Here is a 21,875-nt window from a genome sequence, read left to right as displayed (position 1 = left end):
TGAGGTTTTTCTCGGGACTCCTAAATGTTTTTCCACCTTGTTTTCACTGATATGATATGCCTTTTTAGGGTACAGTTCCCTCCTTTACCAGAACAGTGACCCTTTCCATGTTTTTCTTCTGCCAAGTGTGGTTGGAGGGGAAAGCATATCATTTAATGTTGTAAAATATTAGCTCTCTTCTTTCGCGAAAATACTCAGTTGTCCCATTTGGTCTCGTGTATTTTCATCCATCTCCGTTCCTTTGGAAGCAAGCGTGCCCAAGTAGACACATAACAGAACCGCGACACCTCTCCAGCAGCCAAGTGACCTCTGGCTGTCGTTCTGGCTTTCGTTTTTATTAGCTCTGTCTGTGCACACAGCGTGGACTTCAGAGACGAGAGGGTTTCCAGTCTTCTGTGGACATGAAACAAAATTTTGAGCTTGTTTATATATGCAAAATTTGAATTCTGAATCTTTGGTTGGTTCCGTTTGCCTAGTGGCATTTACAGTGGAATGTTATCATTGTTTATAATTTACAACTATTAGAAAACATCAGTTGAAACATAGGTGTGCATCTAAGATAACTTGAAATACCTTGCTTTTAGCCATTTTTTCTCCAGTTATCCCCGTAATTAAAAATGTGCCTTTGATTTGACCAAATATTATGCCAAAATATGGCTTCGATCTGAAATAGTGTCTGTTTACCCTGAATTTTAAAATAGTTTCTATTCAGGAGCTGAAGACCTCAAGGACGCTGTTTTTAATCCTGTACTCGTTTCATGTGAATGTATAAAACATGGCTAATGCCCAGAACTACTTTGAGGCTCTTCGGATAACAGAGGGTTTTTAATACAGACTGGTGATAAAAGTTGTGTTAGACAAATGTCACCCCATCTTTCTACTTACTAAGGACATAGTTTATTTTTCTCCTTTTTTAAAAAAACAAAAACTTTTTTCTTGACAGTTTTCCATTCAGCCTCGTTTTATATTGATTTTGTGCTGCTGCTTGTTATGACATTGGGCTGCTTCCCATAAGGAATTTGATTATTACCCGTTAGGGACCTCTTTTTAAAAGTACTCTTAAATTTATTTATTTTCTGCTGTGAGGTATACATGCTCTTCTGGTAAATAAGTCTGAGGTAAGATACTGCTAAGAGACTAGAGAAAAGCATTGCATTTATTATACCCTTAATGAAGGAGCTCCATTATTATATCCTTAATAAATACTGGTGAACTCATGACTGCATTTATCCATCTCTGGTTCTCCAAGGAATAATGGGAAGGGCCACAGCTACAATAACTCCGCATAATCATCATTGACTCTGGCTCTATTGATTGTGATTAACCAAGATGTATGGAAAACAGTTTTAAGTGTGTAGTGCATGTATCTCGTAAGGTCCATTAAGATGTTCATTATTTTTCAATTGATGCGTCTTAAGCCGCACCGATGTTTGTAGAAGTGCATTTCCACAAAAAGACTGCACTGTGGGACTGAGTTCATTTTGTTAATTGCATAATATAACACAGTCATGTTTCATAGAAAACAGTAAATACTCTTGATTTCATTGATTTGTAATGTTTGGTATTGCTAGCGTAAGTATGGAGTATGTGAAGAGTTCTTAAAACCACCACATGTTAAGGGAATATATGTTTCTTGAAATGAGGGTGCTGTACTCTGAGGGGCCTCTGCCTAATTGAAAGCTCTGTAGGCTTTAAACCACTTCATCTTATAAGTTTAAGTCCGTAGATTTGTTCACCCAGCTTTACGAGCACAGAGGAGGGCTGCAAACCTCTCGTGCTTGTGGCAAGGATGTCTCCCTTGCTCACAGGCTGGCTGAGGGGTAGGTGCAATTGTAGGCGGTTACAGACAGCGTGGGGAATGGTAGACAGGGGATGAGCAGGGCACCAGGACATGCTGGGAGAGGCACCTGGTGCAGGCTAGAGTCACCCTGGGTTTGTCCTGGGAAGTGACTTCTCAGCCGAGTCTGGAAGGATGATTAGGAGTTGGCCAGGTAGAGTGTAGTATGGGGCAGAGATGCAAATAACTTGTATATATGCTGCCCCTCCTCCCTCCCAAACTGACGCTGGGCGTTGACCCCTTGTAGCATTTAGTGATCTGGTGAACTGGGTGGAATATAGCTTCAGAATCCTCCTCAACACAGGGCTGTATAGGCAACCAATTTATTGGATTTGACACACACATGAAGTCATTTCCTGTTCTTGGTCTGAGGCCTCATAACTAGGCTCCTTTTGAAAAAGAATCGTGACTTCGTTTGGGGGTGCTGTGTGAGTGTGGCCCTGTAGAGGTGAGGTTTTACCGTCATTCCATACGTCTTCCCACCACCAGTGAAGCAAGGCTGGGAAGCACCCTCCATCTGCCCAGCCACACTCCTTGCCAGCGTCCTGCGCTTTTGTGTTGTTGTTGGCTTCTGGCCTTCCGTTGAGATGTAGCGGTAGAATCGATGAGATAGGGTCAGGGGCTGTGTCCTGCAAGCCTGAGTGACAGTATTGAAAACAATAAATTCCTTATATTGCACTTAAATGAGGATGGTTCTTAAAAGCTGTGTTGTTTAAAGACGCTGTCATCTGAGGAGGTGGAGCGGCTCATGGGCTAAGTAGCAGATTGAAAAAACCCTAAGAACTGTTTTGATCTCAGCTCTGCCCCTAAAATGTTTCTTGTGACCTTGGGGAAGTCATTTAACCTTACTTCCAGTATTCTTAAATCATGACAACCCCCAGGTTATTAGGAAGAGCCTTGAAAGAAATTGTTTCTAGCAAAGAAGTGCTGGCACCTGGAAGCAAAAAGGACCCCTTTCTCCCCCGCTGGACATTTCTTCTAGAAGAAAGGTTAAAGGTTGTTTTCAGCTGTAAAAAGACCCTATTTTTCTTCAGGTCTTTTAGTCCAAATCAGTAGTTTGGCTATTGGAGTCTTAGAAGTTAATGAAAGCTCTTTGGTGATAAATCATTTTAAATTGGCAATTGCTCTGGCGTGCTGAGCTTGAGAGAGGCTCTATTCCCATTCTTTCAACAAAAAAATCAGCTGTGGTCTCTGACCTATTTATTTGGAGGTAAACTCAGCCTTGCCAAGTGTAAAAAAAAAGACCCAGAAGGCATACCGTTTCACTGGCCCGTGCCATGGGCTGGGACATCCTTACTCGTTTGGAGAAGCCGCTGCTTCGGTTGTTTTGTCAGTGTCCTTACAACAGCTCGTGTATTAGTTGCAGTTGTGCTGTGCACAGGCACTAATTAGAGAGCCATCAGCACTGGGGTCCAACGGTTCACTGACAATGCAACTGTCATGGTGGTGTCTTAATTGGTTGAGTGTAATTGTCATTAGGCAGCAATGAAGACATCTGGAGCTCTGGAGAAAAGTCACCCTTTCCCTACCTTGCTTGGATATCTGTTCTTGCTTCTCCTGGCCAATGTTGGTAAGTGCTGTTAGATCGCATTTAGGGTTTGGTCTAGGTCCCTCTGCCCCAACCAGTGTTTTAGCCTCATGAAGACGTCTGTGTCTTTAGCATTGAGTCCACTGCTAGAGTTGTTTTCACCGTGTTAGATTTTAGAACCTACAGCCGAGTCGTCACGCAGCACCTGCTGGAACAGGATATTTATTCCCTGTTTGCATCATGAACGAGACATAAAGTCTCATATATTTTGCTTCCTGAGTCATTTTGCAGCAAAACATTTGTGTTATTAGCATGCTCTTTAGCCATGAAGAATGGAGTTAATTTAAATGGATATCTATGGGAAATTTCATGTTTACTGAAGTAATTTAGCTTATCCCATGTTCTATAGAGTTATTTCTAATCAGTTTGGAAATATGTGCAAGAAGTCTGATGCATATTGATGTGTGCTTCCATTAGCACTGCAGGCGCGCAGTGGACATGAAGGGAGCTGCCATTCACACCAGTTGAGTTGTTGCTTGTGGATGTCCCCTTTCCATCCATCCCTCCCTCCCTCCCTCCCTCCCTCCCTCCCTCCCTCCCTTCCTTTCCTCACATGAGGACATTTTTCCATATTTTGTTCAGATAGAGTGGGAGGGAGAGAGAGGAAGAGAGAGAAACATCGACGTGAAAGGGGCACATCGAGTGGCCGCCACCCACACAACCCAACCAGGGCCGGGGACAAACTACAACCAAGGTACATGCCCTTAGCAGGAACCGAACCCGGGTCTCTCTGGACTTCAGGCTGATGCTCTCTCTAATTGCTGAGCCAAACCGGCCAGGGCGCCATTTCTGTGTTATTAGCTGCGTGTAAGGCACTGTGGTGGGGGCTGTGGCGTTGAGATACGGCCTTCACGAGGACTTCACAGTCAGACTGAGGAGACGTGGGATGTAGCAGTGAGCGCCCTTTCTTCAGATATGGGCCGAGTAGTTGAGTCAGAGAAGGCTTCATGGAGGAGGAGGCCTTTGCTAGACCTTGAATGGTTAGTGTGCTTGGGGTAGGTCTGAGGTTCTCAACCTTGGCTGCACATTGGAAACATTGATGACTGGTTCCACCCCTTGAGAGTCAGATTTAATTGATCTGAGGTTTGTGGAGGGGCAGGGAGAAAGGGAGGTGATTCGCGGAGTCAAGTACTTTTGAGGACTTGACTTGTGCAGGTTGACTGAAGCTGCCGTGGTGCAGCAGTGACGCTTGGGGGTTTAGACTGGAGTGGCATTCATGGGGATGAGAAGAAAGGCACCGTGATTTGAACATATATAGCAGTGTGGGTGGTGGGCAAAAAATTATCACTGGCAAAAATAAGGAATTCAGCAACAGGCCAGGTTGGTGGTGAGCTGAAATCTGTGAGGAGAGCATGCGTTTAATTGTGGATGTCTGGAGTTACAGCGAGAGTGGGACCACGTCACGGAAGAAAAGGCTCGTCGGGAGCCTGCTAGATATTAATGGAGTGCGCTTCCCCGTGGCATCTCTGCCCTCCCTCTCTCCTCGTCCCCAGGCAATGCGAGAGCAACACGCAGCATTTCAGTCACTGCTGTGTCATGCGGCAGTTTCCAGGTTTTGTTCGGTAGTTGTTGCTTCACCTGGGAACTCATCCTGGAAAGGGGACTGGGGGTGGAGTGGAGCTTGGCCACTAAAATTTTCTTCTCTGTACCCCTCTGCTCCCGACTGTGGCCCCTAAGGGTTGCCACAAAGGACCATGTGAAGACCACTGGTGTGGTCCCATATACAGGTCATGAAAAACAGAATGACCGAGACTGATGGAGAGGAAGTACCTTTTCCTGGTCTGTGCAGTTCTTTTTCTCCAAGTTTCTTAGTTCTCTGACCCCCTGAATTTCTTTCTTGGTCTTTCTTTCTCTTACCTCCTCTGAATTTATGAACAACATTGCCATCCCTCTCACCTTTCTTTTCTGAGTTGACTAGTTCCTTTCACTTAGAATTTAACTGTAAGAATCGACTCACACACAGTCTAGAATTCCATCTCTGTTCATTGTCTCTAGCTAAGCAAGTGGCCTTACTTTCGGGAGTCAGGGTGAACCCGGAAGATTTGGTGCAGTGGGGTGTGTGTTCCTGTGTAGGTGATCTGAACACTGCCTGGAGGGCCTGGGAGCCAGTGGCCGTGCTTTGGCCGCGATGATACCAGTATCATCCCTTGCTTGTGCATCGCCAGGCTAATGACACTCGTGGCGTGAGCGTTTCTGTTTACTGAGGATCGGTGGTCACACAGAGGCCCATCAGTCCAATTTTAGAAAGCACGTGTCTCTTGTTTGGCTCTTTACATGAACACTCTCTAGTTTCTGTCTGCAGGGAGAGGACCCAACTCTCCAGTCCAGAGAATTTGTGACAGAATGACCTTTGAATTACACACTGTGTGTCTTTCGTCAATTAATACTTTGAGAGAAAGACTACTTACTATATCTAGTAAATGAAGCAGTCTGGAATCAGAGTAGTCTTAGTTTCTTTATTAAGAAATCTCACATGAGAAATTGATCTATAATTACTTCATAATCATGCCATAGATTATATTAATTAAATAAATCTCAGAAGTTACCTGTTTGACTCTATACTTTTTTTTTTTTATCCTCATCCGAGGACATTTTTCCATTTTTTGTTCAACTAGAGTGGGAGGGAGAGAGAGAGAGAAACATCGACGTGAAAGGGACACATCGAGTGGTTGCCACGTGCACGACCCAACCAGGGCCGGGGACAAACTGCAACCGAGGCACACACCCTTAGCAGGAACTGAGCCCGGGTCTCTCTGTACCACAGGCCAACACTCTAACCGGTGAGCCAAACCGGCCAGGGCTGACTCTATACTTTTAATGTGGGATCAAAAAACCCTGAAAGAGACTTCCGGTCAAGATGGCGGGTAGGTAAACGCGGTATCGCGTCCTCCCACAACCGCATCAAAGTTACAACTAAACTACAGAACAACCATCATTCAAAACCACCTGAAATCAAGCTGAATGGAAGTCCTACAACTACGGAATTAAAGCAGCAGCCACATCCAGACTGGTAGGAGGGGCGGAGGGGACGGGCTGGTCCCACACCCACGTGTGGCGGATAAAAATCAGGAGGACACCTGAGCCCGGGTCTCCCTGGGAAGGCCCTCCCTGAGGACTGAGGGGTCCCCGTCCCACACCAGGTGCCCTGCTCAGGGTTCCAGTGCCAGGAAGAGAATCCCCATAACTTCTGGCTGGAAAAACCAGCGGGAACTGAGGCTCAGGGAGTCTGACGCGGCTGGAGCCCCAGGCAGCTCCTTAAAGGGCCCACGCACGGACTTATCGGACTCTCTCCCACTAAGCTTGGAGGGGAGGCAGCTCGAGGGGAGCCAGAGACATACAGGGAAGAACTGAGCTGTGTGGCCCTGGAGCGAGGGCTGGAGAGGAGGCTTTCTCCGGGGCAAACATGCTATCAGAGGTCTTTGCTCCTTTGGTGAGTCCTTCCCTGGGGTGGCAGACAGCCACCATATCTGGGACTCCAGCAACCTGGCTCACACTGGTTGCCCCACCCCACCCAACTTTCAGGCCCACCCAAGCTGTTGCCACTTGCTTAACCGTAGGATTGGCCTCTCTTGGATCCTGCTTCAGGTTTTTCCTAAACTCTTTCAAACAAGCAGCATCTGGTCTCAGCTAGCCCCATACCTCTCGTTAAGTAATACACAAACAAGCACAGGGAGGCAGCCAAAATGAGGAGACACAGAAACAGGTCCCACATGAAAGAACAGAACAAAACCCCAAGAAAAGAACTAAGCGAAATGGAGATAAGCAACCTAACAGATGCTGAGTTCAAAATATTGCTTATAAGGATGCTCAATGAACTTAATGAGAACCTCAGTGAACTTAGTGAGGGCCTCAAGAGCATACAAAAGTCAGAAATGATGGATGCACAGTCAGAAATGAAGGAGGCATTAACTGAAATAAAGTAATTTTTTTTTTTTTTATCTTCACCCGAGGACATTTTTCCATTTTTTGTTCAGATAGAGTGGGAGGGAAAGAGAGAGAAGGAGAGAGAAACATCGACGTGAAAGGGACACATCGAGTGGCTGCCACCCGCACGACCAAAAGAATAATTTACACAAATTCAATAGTAGAGTACCATCGATTTGGAATATAAGGAAGCAAAAAATGCCCAATCAGAACAGCAAAAAGAGAAAAGAGTCCAAAAAAATGAGGATAGTGTAAGGAGCCTCTGGGACAACTTCAAGCTGCCAACATTCGCATCTTGGGGGTGCTGGAAGGAGAAGAGCGAGAACAAGAAATTGAAAACCTGTTTGAAACAATAATGGCAGAAAACTTTCCTAACTTGGTGAAGGAAACAGACATACAAGTCCAGGAAGCACAGAGTCCCAAATAAGATGAACCCTAAGAGGCCCACACCAAGACACATCATCATCAAAATGCAAAAGGTTCAAGACAGAGAGAATCTTAAAAGCAGCAAGAGAAAGGCAGCTAGTTACTTACAAGGGAGTTCCCATAAGACTGTCAGCTGATTTCTCAAAAGAAACTTTGCAGGCCAGAAGGGAGTGGCAAGAAATATTCAGAGTGATGAAAAGCAAGAACCTACAACCAAGATTACTCTATCCTGCAAAGCTGTCATTTAGAATTGATGGCCATATAAAGACTTTCCCAGACAAGAAAAAGCTAAAGGAGTTCATCACCACCAAACCGTTGTTATATGAAATGATGAAGGGTCTTTTTGAAGAAAAAGATAAAATATATGAACAAACAAAATGTCAGTGAATACGTATCTATCGACAATGGAATCTACAAACAAAATGAACAGGCAGAACAGAAACATTCTCATAGATACAGAGAACATTTTGTTGGTTGTCAGATGGGAGGGGGATTGGGGGATTGGGTGAAAAAGGTGAAGGGTTGTCAGATGGGAGGGGGATTGGGGGATTGGGTGAAAAAGGTGAAGGGATTAAGAAGTACAAATTCATTGCTAGACTGACAAACCTCAAAGGGAAAGGGGTTGGAGGTTGGGAAGAAATAAACCAAAGACACAGACAATAGAGTGGGAAAAGGCGGGAGGGGGGCGGGAGTGGGGAGGAGGGGGTCAATGGGGGGAAAACGAGGAACATCTGTAATACATTCAACAATAAAGATTTAAAAAATAAAAAAATAAAAAAAGAAGAGAAAAAAACCCTGAAAGAACAATGGCTTAGAAGACTGTGAACCCCCTTAAATTATCTGCCTCTCTTTGTGTTGATGTAGGTGTAGTTGTCCCTTGCCACTTCGTGCTTCAACTTTCGTAGCTTCACTCTATCGCAGTTTTTTCAAATATATTCATTAAAAATGTTGATTGAGCCCTGGCCAGTTTGGCTCAGTGGTTGGAGCTTCGGCCGGCAGACCTAGGAGACCCGGGTTCGGTTCCTGCTAAGGGCACATACCTCAGTTGCAGTTTGTCCCAGTCCGGGTTGGGGTCATGTGGGTGGTGACCAGTTGATATATCTCTCTCACATAGATGTTTCTCTCTCTCTCTTTCCCCCTCTCTCCCTCCCATTCTATCTGAAGATAACAACAAAAAATGTCCTCTAGTGAGGATAAAAAAATAAAAATAAATAAAAAATTAAAATGGTTAAGGTGGCGAATTAAAAAAAAAAAAGTTGATTGAGACAGTGAAAATGATACAGCATGTGCTTGGTTGGCTGAGTCAATTATACACCCCTGTATTACAATTAAAATTATTGTACGTGTGGACTGTAGGCTTGTGTATTCGAGCACCCCAGGAATCCTTCAACGCCAGGTGCAACCGCTAGAGTCTGGAACGGATTAACCGTGATAAACGAGGGACGACTGTACATCATGAGATGTAAAACGTTTCTGACATGCCTCCCCACAGTTGCTTTACATGTTGAATCGAACCCTCTGTAGCAGATGTAAGGAACCTGGTGTGAAGACCCCAATGGCAGGCAGCATAACCACCCCATCATCGGGTCAGTGCACTCTCCTAGCGGCCTCGTATCAGCGGGTTCTGGCCCGGCCTCGGCTCTACGGAAAGCGTCATTTGTTGGAGTGGCAGTGGTAATAGCAGAGAGTGAGGGCTCCTGTTTTGTAAGTGGGCAAAACTGGGAGTGTCATGCATTTCAGCAAGAGCTTTTCATGAGAAGGCAGCATTGGCTGCTAAAGGCAATACTTAATTGTTTCAGCAAATCAATTAGCCTTTAGGGACTTTAATCAGTCAAATCTGATGCATGGATGAGGTATTAGAAAGCGTGTGCCTGTAAGACCATTAGTCCTTAGTCCCTCCCTGCCTCCCTCCCTCCCTGCCTGTATTATGCGTGTATGTATGTAAACACTGTGGCTTCCACAAATTGCTGCTAGTGATCTCTTTATTGGGAGAACTTGAGGTAGCAGATGGGTTACTCGTGTAAGAGGAAAAGCAAGATCTCAGTACCCACTTTTTATAGTATAAAGTTCTCTTTGAAATTGTCACCATTGTGCTATGGGAACGTGAAAGGTGTTCACAGCCTTTCTGTTACCCTGTCGACATTTTCTCCTGTTAGAGAGACTCGGCTAAACAGAGTTGCAGGGGTGGTTTCACACCGACTAAGTCTTACTTCTCTGCTGTTTTAAGGCTCTCCCGTTTTCTCCACTGTGCCCTGCTCCCTGTCTCCACTTGGAACCAACTGTGTCCTCCTTTTCCAGATATACATCGGGGGACGTGCGGGTGTGGGACACCCGCACCTGGGACTACACAGCCCCCTTCCTGGACTCAGAGTATGAAGAAGATGAGCCTGGAATGCAGCCATATGTCTCCTTTGTGAGGATAAACAGCTCGCTGGCGGTAGCAGCTTATGAGGATGGTAAGTAACCACAACCCTCCTCCCTATTAAGGAAAAAAAAAATTAAGCAGCTGTGGCCAGCACCCCCCCCCATAATCCCTCCATACATACACATGGGCACACACACATGTCCACACACACACATGTCCACACACACTCACTCTTGCCTTTATGTGAAGAAGTTGGCCAATAACCCTCAATGCGTTAGTAGGCATTGGAACACAGCACCCATTAAAACTGGTGTTTAATTCCTACTGGAACTGTCGGGCTGGGTGTGAGTGCCAGACATGAGGCTGGCCAACCCATCTTAAGCAAATAACTTGTTTGGTGTAAAATATTAAATATACTTGGCCTACTTTTCCTTTAGTCTGTGCCGAGTCCAAAGAGAACAGTGAAAAGGGGTAGACATAGATAATCTATTGGCAAATACGGAAATAGAAAAAGAAAAGTCATAGCCTACCTTTTCTGGCACTTACATACCATACAAGATAATTGACGGTACTGTATTGTCTCTCTGGCACTGATTTTTGTGTATGAGCAACTGTGGACAGAAGTAGGCGAGACAAATCTAAAATAGAAACACTGGACAGTTAATAGCTAATAGGAACAATACTTGCAATGGCCATGGATATCCTATACTCCTACTCATGCTCCTAACTTCCACTACAGTGTAAAGTTTGAATATCCAGAAGCTGTGTTTCCCCACTTGCCTGAAAGCTGTATCACAAAATAGTTCAGAATGTCAGTGTTCATGTCATGGCCCCATTGCAGACTTCCAGAGTCAGTGTCACATTACCGGTTGGCTCAGATGGACTCAACTGCGGTCAAGTAAATATTGGGAATTTTATCTCCATATGCCATTGGAAAAAAAAAAATTTAGGGCTGAAATCTTGAAACTATTTTTGTTTTATTTTTTTAACAACATGATCTATTCTTTTGGTTGGACACTGATGGACTTCTTTTTTCAGCCTCTAGAAATTCAGCCAAGCTGGGTTTCTTTTGGTAATATTTTTTGTCTGTTTATCGATATCCTGGATATGAGCAGCTTGAGTGTGTTTGCTACTTTCCAAATTATCAATGAGTTTTTTTTTTTAAAAAACAACAAAATGCAAAGGTTGTGATAATTTTAAATGAGAATCATATAGTTTTAGAATTATCTAGTAGCCTCCCCAGCCACACACATGTGCACCTATACACATTTTTCTTCAGATGGGGAAACTCAGGTCCAAAGCAGCCAGCTAAGTGATTTGCTTGAGAATGAGTCATTAGTCAGTGGTGAATCCAGAACTGTGATTGGGTCTTCGGGACCATCATGGTTGTAGCGCCGGTTACATAATAGTAACCACAGAGACATGTACAGAAACATGCCATGTCTCATACCTGGTGAACTTGAAAATCCAGCCTGAGGTGATGTGCAAGTGTGCTGCAGGTTTTCTGTCGTTGATTGGAATTGTCTTTGTCACCCTCATCCCTGTTGTACACAGAAACATTGGGGGACCATGTAGATATATATCATAGAGAAACTACTTTCATCCATAAGCACTTGCCACATAATTGCCAAAACATATTGTAAATATCTGGTTTAAAAAAAAAATTCAGAGTTAAAATTCAAACAGAGCAAAAAAGTATAAAATGTAAAAAAATATATCCAAAAAGAAGTTGAAGTATTCCTCCCTGTTCCTTTGCTTCTGGGCCCCCCTCACATTTACAAGTAGAACCTGTCCTAGGTATTTTTCTGCACCTTGCTTCCTTCACCCGACAGCACATCGGTATCTTTCCGTACTGACACCTACAGGCAGACTCGCTCTCTTTCAGCCTGTGTGGCACCGCATCGCGTGGCCGTGCTGCACCTTACTCATCAGGGCCCTTGGCGATGCTCATCGGGATGGTCTGTTTTGTTACTAAAACAGTGTTTCAAGCAATGCACTTGAACAAATACCATGACGGACTTGTGCAAGCGCATCCATGGGCTGAGGGACTGGTAATTACCAAGTTGAAGGCTGCAGATGCTTTATGTTTTGATGAAGATGGCCGAATTGCCCTCCAAAAGGTCCCACCAGTCTACAGTCTTACCCAGAGTACATGAGGGTGACTGTTTCCTTGTGCCTATTGGATAGGTGGACATGGTATCTCACTGTTGTTTTGTTTGCTTATATGAACAGTTTTTCATTGTGTTACTAGTTGTTTATATTTCTTTCTCTGCAAAATGCATGTTCCTCTTTTCCCATTTTTCTTTACGTTGTTATCTTTTCTGGTTGAAAAGAAAGAACTAAGGACTATTTTAAATATCTTTTCAATTTGTTGTTTGTTCTTCAGCAGACTGTGTTTATGGCTTTTTTTCCTAGATGGTAGTTGTGTGTATGGTTTTAATTTTTTAATCCATAAAGGAGTGGGTTTTATTTTGCAATTTAATATATTTGGCTAAGTATACAGTTTTTGGGTTGTAAATCAAACTAATACAAACAACTAATAATGCAGTGAAAATATATTGAAAAGTCTTACTCATTTTTGTCTACTCCATTCTAAAGCAACCATATATTTTAGTTTGTTGTCGATACTTCCAGTATTTCTGCATTGCGAATATAAGCAAATATGAACATTAGTTCTTATCCCCCCCCTTTTTAAAATGTTTTTACTCATGTTTTTTTTTTTTAGAGAGAGAGAGATAGAAACATTGACATGAGAAACATCAATCGGCTGCCTCCTGCACGCCCGCTACTGGGGATTGAGCCTGTAACCTGAGCATGTGCCCTGATCGGGAATCGAACTGGGACCTCTCAGTCCACTGAACCACACCAGCTGGGCAATCTGTTTCTTTTTTTTAAACAATAGATGATACACCACCTTATAGTGGTCTATAACTGGGCTTTTTTCACTTAATGACATACTCTGTTATTGCATAGATTTGTTATGTAACATTGCATAAGTCTAAGGTGTATAGTGTGTTACTTTCATACACTTATATAGTGTAGTGTGATTGCCATTGTACAGTATTATTGTCTAAATTTATTATACTCTGCATTAGAACCTTATGGCTCATTTACTATTTTGTTACAAGTTTGTACCTTTAGACACCATCCGTCATTTCCTCTGGTAACCACCATTTTACTGCTTTTTATAGGTTTGACTTCATTAGATTCCACATATAAATGATTATATAATACTTGTCTTTCTCTCTGACCTGTCTTCCTTAGCATAATATGCTCAAGGTTCATCCATACTGTATCAAATGGCAGGGCATTGTCCTTTCTCATGGCTGAATAATATTCCATTGTGTGTATGTACCACATATTTTTTATCCATTCATCTGTTGGAGGTCATTGGGTTGTTTCCATATATTGGCTGTTGTGAATAGCCCTGTAATAAACATGCATGTCTTTTTTTCTTAATCCTCACCCAAGGACATTTTCTTTGATTTTGAGACAGAGAGAGAGAGACAGACAGACAGACAGACAGAAACATTAATGTGAGAAAAACATCAATTGGTTGCCTCCCGTGTGTATCCCGACCTGGCACAGGATCAAACCTGCAACCTGGATATGTGCCCTGATCGGGAATTAAATCCACAACCTTTTGGTGTATGGGACAACTCTTCTACCAGCTGAGCTACCTGGCCAGGGCAGCATGCATATCTTGAAAAGTGGTGCATGACAGTGTGTACAGAATATACTTCTCCACACCTGCATAGTATTCCACTGTACGAGTGCTGTGGCTTATTTACACAGTCCCTTATTGAGGAACATGTGTTGCTTCTGATCTTTTGCTATGGCAGTGTTATAGTGGAAACCTCGTATAAATGGCATTTCATGTAAGTATAGGAAGGATAGCTTCCTATAAAAATGCAAATGGGGTTATATTGTTTTGCACTCTTACCGGCAATGTATGAAGGTATGCTCGTTTCCTTAGTGTTTTTAGCAAAGTACATTTTAGACTTTTAGGTATTTGTCACTTGGATAGATAAGAAATGGAATCCAAATGTAGTTGCAGTGAATATTTCTCTTAGTGTGCGTTTTTGTCACATGTGTACTTGCTACTTGTAATTCTTTCTTTTTCTTCTAGTTTTTTATTTTTAAATCTTGATCCTTATAGACTCTATCCTGGAATAATAAGAGATATGAATTCCAGTATATCCTTTTCCCAGCATATCTTTTTATTTATTTTTTTATTATTGTTTTAATTTTATTTTTGTTACAGATGTTTCTCCTTTTTTACCCCATTGACACCCTCCACCCCATACCCCACACCCTGTCCCCAGCTTTGTTGTCCATGTCCATTGGTTATGCATACATGCATATAAGTTCTGTGCTTTATCTCTTCCCTCCTCCCACAACCGCCTCTTCTGAGGGTTGTCAGTCTGTATCCTATTTCCACGTCTCTGGGTCTACCCTATTCCTCAGACTGTTATGTTCATTATATTCCACAAATAAGTGAGTATTTGTGGTATTTGTCTTTTTCTGCTTGGCTTATTTCACTTAGGATAATACTTTCCAGGTTCCTCCATGTCGTCTCAAAGGATAAGAGATCTTTCTTTCTTACCGCTGCATAGTACTCCATTGTGTATATATACCACAGCTTTTTTATCCATTTGTCTACTGATGGACACTTGGGCTGTTTCCAGATCTTAGCTATTGTAAATAGTGCTGCTAAGAACATGGGGGTACATATATTCATTCTGATTGGTGTTTCAGGCTTCTTAGGGTATATTCCTAGAAGTGGGATCACTGGGTCAAATGGCAGTTTAATATTTAATTTTTTGAGGTAACACCATATTGTTTTCCATAGTGGCTGCACCAGTCTGCATTCCCACCAGCAGTATACTAGAGTCCCCTTTTCTCCACACCCTCCTCAACACTTGTTGTTTGATGATTTGTTGATGGCGGCCATTCTGACAGGTGTAAGGTGATACCTCATTGTTGTTTTAATTTGCATCTCTCTGATGATTAGTGAAGTTGAGCATTTCTTCATATGTCTCTTGGCCATTTGTATGTCCTGTTTGGAGAGGTGTCTATTTAGCCCCTCTGCCCATTTGTTAATTGGGTTCTTTGTCTTCCTTTTGTTGAGTTGTATGAGTACTCTATATATTTTGGAAATTAACCCCTTATCTGATGTATCATTGGCAATGATGTTCTCCCATACAGTGGGTTGCCTTTCCATTTTGATGATTGTTTCTTTTGCTGTGCAGAAACTTTTGAGTTTGATGTAGTCCCATGTGTTCATTTTTTCCTTTGTTTCTGTTGCCTTAGGTGATGTATCAGTGAAAATTCTGCTCCGTATGATGTCTGAAATTTTGTTGTCTACATTTTCTTCTAGAATTTTTATGGATTCACGGGTCACATTTAAGTCTTTTATCCATTTTGAGTTTAAATTTGTGTATGGTGTAAGATGATGGTCTAGTTTCATTTTTTTGCATGTAGCTGTCCAATTTTCCCAACACCATTTATTAAAGAGACTGTCTTTACTCCATTATATGCTCTTGCCTCCTTTGTCAAATATTAATTGAGCATAATGTCTTGGGTCCATTTCTGGGTTCTCTATTCTGTTCCACTGGTCTATATGCTTGTTCTTGTGCCAGTACCAGGCTGTTTTGATTACAGTAGCTTTGTAGTATAACCTGATATCCGGTATTGTGATCCCACCTACTTTGTCCTTCTTTTTCAAGATTGCTGTGGCTATTCGGGGTCTTTTTTGGTTCCATATGAACTTTTGAAGTATTTGTTCTACTTCTGTGAAATATGTCATTGGTATTTTGATGGGGATTGCATTGAATCTATAGATTGCTTTGGGTAATATGGACATTTTAATGATGTTAATTCTTCCAATCCAAGAACCAGGTATGTGCTTCCACTTTTTTATATCTTCCTCTAGTTCTTTTTTCAATATCCTGTAGTTTTATGCAAATAGGTCCTTTACTTCTTTGGTTAAGTTTATTCCTAGGTATCTTAATTTTTTTGCCACAGTGGTAAATGGGATTGTTTTTTCAGTTTCTCTTTCTGTGAGTTCATCATTGGTGTATAAGAATGCCGTTGAGCCTTGGCCGGTTCGGCTCAGCGGTTAGAGAGTCAGCCTGCAGTCCAGAGAGACCCGGGTTCGGTTCCCACTAAGGGCACGTACTTCAGTTGCAGTTTGTCCCTGGCCCTGGTTGGGTCATGCGGGTGGCACGTCGATGTTTCTCTCTCTCTCTCTCTCCCTCCTACTCTATCTGAACAAAATATGAAAAAATGTCCTCGGGTGAGGATTAAAAAAAAAAGTGCCGTTGATTTTTTGACGTTAACTTTGTATCCTGCTACTTTGCCAAATTCATTTATTAAGTCTAGTAGATTTTGTATGGAGTCTTTAGGGTTTTCTATGTATACTATCATGTCATCTGCAAATAACGACAGTTTCACTTCCTCTTTTCCAGTTTGGATCCCTTTTATTTTTACTTCATGTCTGATTGCTGTGGCTAAGACTTCCAGTACTATGTTAAATAAGAGTGGTGAAAGTGGGCATCCCTGTCTTGTTCCTGTTCTTAAGGGAAATGCTTTTAATTTCTGCCCATTGAGCATGATGTTGGCTGTAGGTCTTTCATATATGGCCTTTATTATGTTGAGATATGATCCCTCTATTCCCACATTGCTGAGCGTTTTTATCAGAAATGGATGCTGGATTTTGTCAAATGCTTTTTCAGCATCTATTGATATGATCATGTGGTTTTTATTCTTCATTTTATTTATGTAGTGTATCACATTTATTGATTTGCAAATATTATACCTTGCATCCCTGGGATGAATCCCACTTGGTCATGGTGAATAATTTTTTTGATGTATTGCTGGATCTGATTTGTTAATATTTGGTTCAGGATTTTGGCGTCTATGTTCATCAGGGATATTGGCCTGTAGTTTTCTTTCTTTGTAGTGTCTTTTTCTGGTTTTGGAATTAGAATTATGCTGGCCTCATAAAATGACTTTGGAAGTCTTCCTTCTTATTTAATTTTTTGAAATAGTTTGAGGAAAATAGGTGTTAGTTCTTTTTTGAATGTTCGGTAAAACTCTCCCATGAAGCCATCCAGGCCTGGGCTTTTGTTTGCTGGGAGAGTCTTGATTACCTCTTCAATTTCCTTAGTTGTTATTGGTCTGTTCAAGTTTTCTATCTCTTCCGGGTCCAGTTTTGGGAGACTATGTGTTTCTAGAAATTTGTCCATTTCACTTAGATTGTCAAATTTGTTGCCATATAATTGTTCATAGTAGTTGTTAACAATCTTTTGTATTTCTGTGGTTTCAGTTGTTACTTCTCCTCTTTCATTTCTGATTTTGTGTATTTGAGTTCTCTTTGTTTCTTGGTGAGTCTAGCTAAGGGTCCATCCTTTTCCCAGCATCTCTTTTTAGAAAGCTCATCTCTATCTACCTCGCTGGTTTGCGGTGCTGCCTTTATAAGTTTTTAGATATGAATTATTATAGTATTTCAGTCTGTTTCTGGATGTTAAGTTCTGGTCCAGTGGTCTGTCCTGTTGTTTAACATTTACATCACTGTGTTGGTCAGCCATGTCCTATTGAGCTTCGTGCCCTGCTCCATGGGCTTTTCCTACTCCAGGCAAAGTCTGCGGGACTTCCATGCCTGTGTCATTCATGCTGAAACCTCTGAGTTGTCTCAGATTCCTTTTGGTATTAGGTTGTTTCTTTGATATGAGCTCATGTGTTTTCTTGCCTCTCTGTCACTCCGAGCTTGTTTTACCAGTCTGATTGGGGTTGTTACTATTTCTGAGATAAACAACAACTTCTCACTTTTCCCTCAGACCTCAGGTGGCATTGTCTTTGATTTCACTTCAGTTTAACAGATTGTCACTGTGATATTTATACCAACATATTCATGAGTAGCTACTCAGGGCAAAGACAGATTGAAATAATCAAACATACATTTTTACATTGCTCCTTTCCGGGAGCGATGAATAGGTACCTCTTAGGCACAACAGGGCAGAAAACAAATTTACCTTGTGGGGTGTGCTCTATAAAATTTGTAACTGTGCCCCACAAAAGAGAAGAATTAGATAATAAAATGAGTTAATGAACTTCAGCTCCCTGGTTGTGCCAAAGAGAAGCTCTGTAGCCGTTGAGACCCCTTGGTGGTCTGTGCACATAGAAAGAGTCAGATCCAGAGGAGAGATGGAAACCCTTTGGGGGAGAGTGAGTCATCCCTTCATCCTTTTTAGCCTCCGTGCCCTGCAGGAACACTGTACACCCACCTGGGTATTGAGATTTGGCAAGGTGATCCACAGTTGTGATTTTTTGAATTCCAACCCACTGGCCTCATATTTCTTCTGCCTTGTTTCCGATTGTCAGCCCTGGCCACCCTCCAGTTTGATTTTACCACTAATTGTGTTGCACGTTACCGTACCGAAATGAATCAAATCAAAATGCTTTTCCTGGAGCATTAGATAAAGCAGGCGAAGGTTCTGAGTAATGAGCAGATGCTGCTAATGCAGGGACAGTGGGAGACCTTGCCAGGACTCCATCTGCTCCATGCCTGCCTGCCTTTGGCCTGGAGCCACAGCATTAGGCTGTGTGCTGGAAGCCCACTCCCTGTTCACCAAGTTTGTCTTGAAAACTCACTCTTCGGAGAGAAATGAGATTACACACTTCCTAGGTGCAAAGGAGTTCTTACTTGTTCCCCCTAAGCGGGAAGAAGAGGAACAAGACCCAGTGCATATTAGCGTGTGGAAACCTAGATGGGACAGCTACCAGTCGTCTGTGTGTAGTGCCATCGAGCGAGGCAAAGTGGCTTATCCACTTCTGCAGCACTCCCAGGGCAAGTCTGACACGCTCCATTGTCCAGGCTGTGCTGTCGGGCGAGGTGACTGATTCTCATTTACTGAATAGTAACAATGGATGGGAGTGGGTCTTTCCAAGCTTATTTTTAGCAGTGAGCAGTAGGACCATGTTTTAGTTAGGTGGCTATGGAGCCTATTTTTATATTTAGTAAAAGATCAATTCTTGATCATTTTACTTATGTTTTTTGTTTGGATGTGGATGATGACATTTGAATGTAATGCCCTAACCTTTGAATGAAATATTCGGTCTCCTCCTCTCCCCTGATCAAAACTAAAGTTTTAGAAGTGGATTATGAACTTACTGAAACATTACTTGCAGATGGCTAAGACAGCTGGCTGTGGATGGTGGAGAATTTTGCTTTTTTTCAGGGTCTTTCTTTCCTGGTCATTTTTCTCTTAGAAATTTCAATAGTCAGTTCTTGCTTGAAACCTTTGCCTACGGTGCTTAGTTTCAGGAGTCTTATTCAGACTCCTGGTGAACAAAACAGAAGGAAACAACTTTCTGACAAAAAACAAAAACAAAAACAAAAACACAAGCGAATACCTGGTATAGACCTTTTAAAAGATAGGATACATTAATAAATTTAAACAATCTCTTTACAGTAGGAATGCTCACATTTTAAAGCTATTCAGAGTGGAATTAAAAATGGAAATGTAGAGTTCTGACTGAGATGGATCTTTCTGTGTGGAGAGGTATTTCTCAAGGCATTGAACTTGAACGGTGACTGCACCTGGTATGGTCTAGGTGTTAGATTTTATAGACAAGCCATAGAGACTATGTTTCTGTGATGAAGGAAGTTGCTCAATTAAAATACATTTTAAAGATTGTTCTATTTTCAGTAAGAGGAGTTTGAAATTCTAATTGTTTTACACTTGTTCATGGATGTTTTGGACTGAGCATGCATTGTACCCAATAGAGCAATGTTCCTCAAATGAGAGTCCATAGACACACTGTGGGTGGGAGTTGTGAGATCTTTAGGAAAAATTGTAAGATCTGGGTATTTGTTATGGTAATCTAAAAATAATAAAAAGAATCTGGATCTTTTGACTTGTAACTGAACCATGCTTAAGGGTCTCAGTTTGAATTTGCATTTTGTAGTCACAGGCTGTTGGCACCAAGTGATCACTTGGGTGCCTTCTGATGCTTTGTTTTTCACACTGAGGTTGCACAGATGAGTTCTTATAGGTCTGCAAGCTCTCAAATTTAAAAAGCACTGGAGAGGGAAGTTTTTGTGTTGTAGGCACAGACTAGCAGGTGATCAATTTCTAGCATAACTACGGAGTTTTGAAGTTACCAGTGAAAATAATTTGAAATATTTTTTCTCTTGCAGAAAAAAAAGTGGCACATTAAATTTGTGGTACAAAATTTGATGTTAATCCTTTGGCTTATTGGATGGTTTTCCTGAAAACTGATTTTTAATAAGACACAGTGTGATGCATAAATTCAAAGTAGCTGTCCTTGTCTTATTACAGTTAAGCTTAAAAATGGAAAGGAACAGTAAAGAGCACAGGGTAGCTTTGGGGAGGTAGTTGAGACTCGAGAAATAAATGTCCAAGTTCTTAGATCTACCTAATGAAAACCAAGTGTGAATTTGTTTTTTCAGATGAAAATAAATAAAAATTTTAAGTCAGAGTATTTAATTTCAATTTTATAATTTTGGTTGTAGCATCCATTCCATTCTATACCCTAGGGGTCTTTTAAAGCAGGAATAAATATATTTGTGGAATGTATTCTTGTTTTAAAAGCAAAATGTGCCTGCCTTTTTAGTCGAGAAGCCATTAGGCAGGTATGTGGAGTAGGAAGGCAGCCCAGTGAGGCCAGGGACAGGTGCAGCAGGGAGTCCGAGTAGGGCCGTGGCCTGGGGGGGTCAGGAGATTGGCAGCATACAGGGAGATTGAGCAGGTTACGTATATTGAGGATGATGGGAGCCAGTTGTCTTATTTTTGGAGAAGGGAGATATAGGTATGGAAAGGGGGTCATCAGAATGAATCCCGTGGGGCAGGATAGGACTAGGAGGTGTTTGTAGAATTCATGATTTCAATATAGACAGACAAAGAAGTATATAGAGATGTGTGTGTGTGTGTGTGTGTGTGTGTGTGTGTGCGCGCGCGCGCATATATGTTTTTATGTGTCCTAGCTTTATTTTCTGAGAAGGTATAGAAGCAGCAACAGCCCAGTAGGAATGAGTACACCTAGGGCTCAGATCTGGAACATATCACTTTCCACTAAGAGGAGCTAGAGCTACTTGCAGAAATGGCTGACTCCCGGGCTGGGGCAGGGATAAACTCCCAATATTTGGAAATTAAACAATGTACTTCTTCTAAATAACAAGAGAAATTAAAAAATATTTTGAACTGAATGAAAATGAAAAACAATATCAAAATGTATGGGATGTAGCTAAAGCAGTGTTTAGAGGGAAATTTATATGATTAAGTGCTTCTATTAGAAAAGAGAAAGTTTCAAATCAACATTATAACATTTTGCCTTAAGAAAGTAGAAAAAGAAGATTAAACAAAATAAGTGTAAGGAATAAAGTAGTAAAGATAAGAGCAGAAATCAATGGAATAGAAGAGAGAGAAAAAAACAGTACAGAAAAATCAGTGAAACAGAAAACTGGTTCCTTTAAAAAGATACATCAAATTAATAAACACTAGCCAGAGAGATCAGGAAAAAATAGAGAAAAGAAATTAACTAACAATATTAGGAATGTAAGAGGGGATACCATTACAGATATTCCAAATGGTAAAAGGACTAGAATGAAATATTTAAACAACTTTATGCTATTAAATTAAACCAGTTAGATGAAATGGATAAATTGATTTTTTGAAAGACACAAACTACCAAACGTCATTTAAACAGAA

At 41.7% G+C, this 21,875-nt stretch overlaps 1 protein-coding gene across 1 annotated transcript in view; it reads left to right on the top strand.

Annotated features, from left to right (window-relative positions):
- The window catches only part of FBXW8 (F-box and WD repeat domain containing 8), a 104,837-nt gene that overhangs the window by 29,989 nt on the left and 52,973 nt on the right, over nucleotides 1-21,875 (top strand). Inside the window, exon 5 of the mRNA XM_036276245.1 lies at nucleotides 10,074-10,231. Coding sequence (XP_036132138.1) covers nucleotides 10,074-10,231 — 158 coding nt within the window. The remainder of the gene's footprint in view (nucleotides 1-10,073; nucleotides 10,232-21,875) is intronic.

The sequence above is a fragment of the Molossus molossus genome, unplaced genomic scaffold (genome assembly GCF_014108415.1).
Source record: "Molossus molossus isolate mMolMol1 unplaced genomic scaffold, mMolMol1.p scaffold_m16_p_22, whole genome shotgun sequence".
NCBI lineage: Eukaryota > Metazoa > Chordata > Mammalia > Chiroptera > Molossidae > Molossus > Molossus molossus.
Note: the sequence above shows the minus strand (reverse complement) of the source record. Positions and strands in the feature narration are given on the sequence as shown.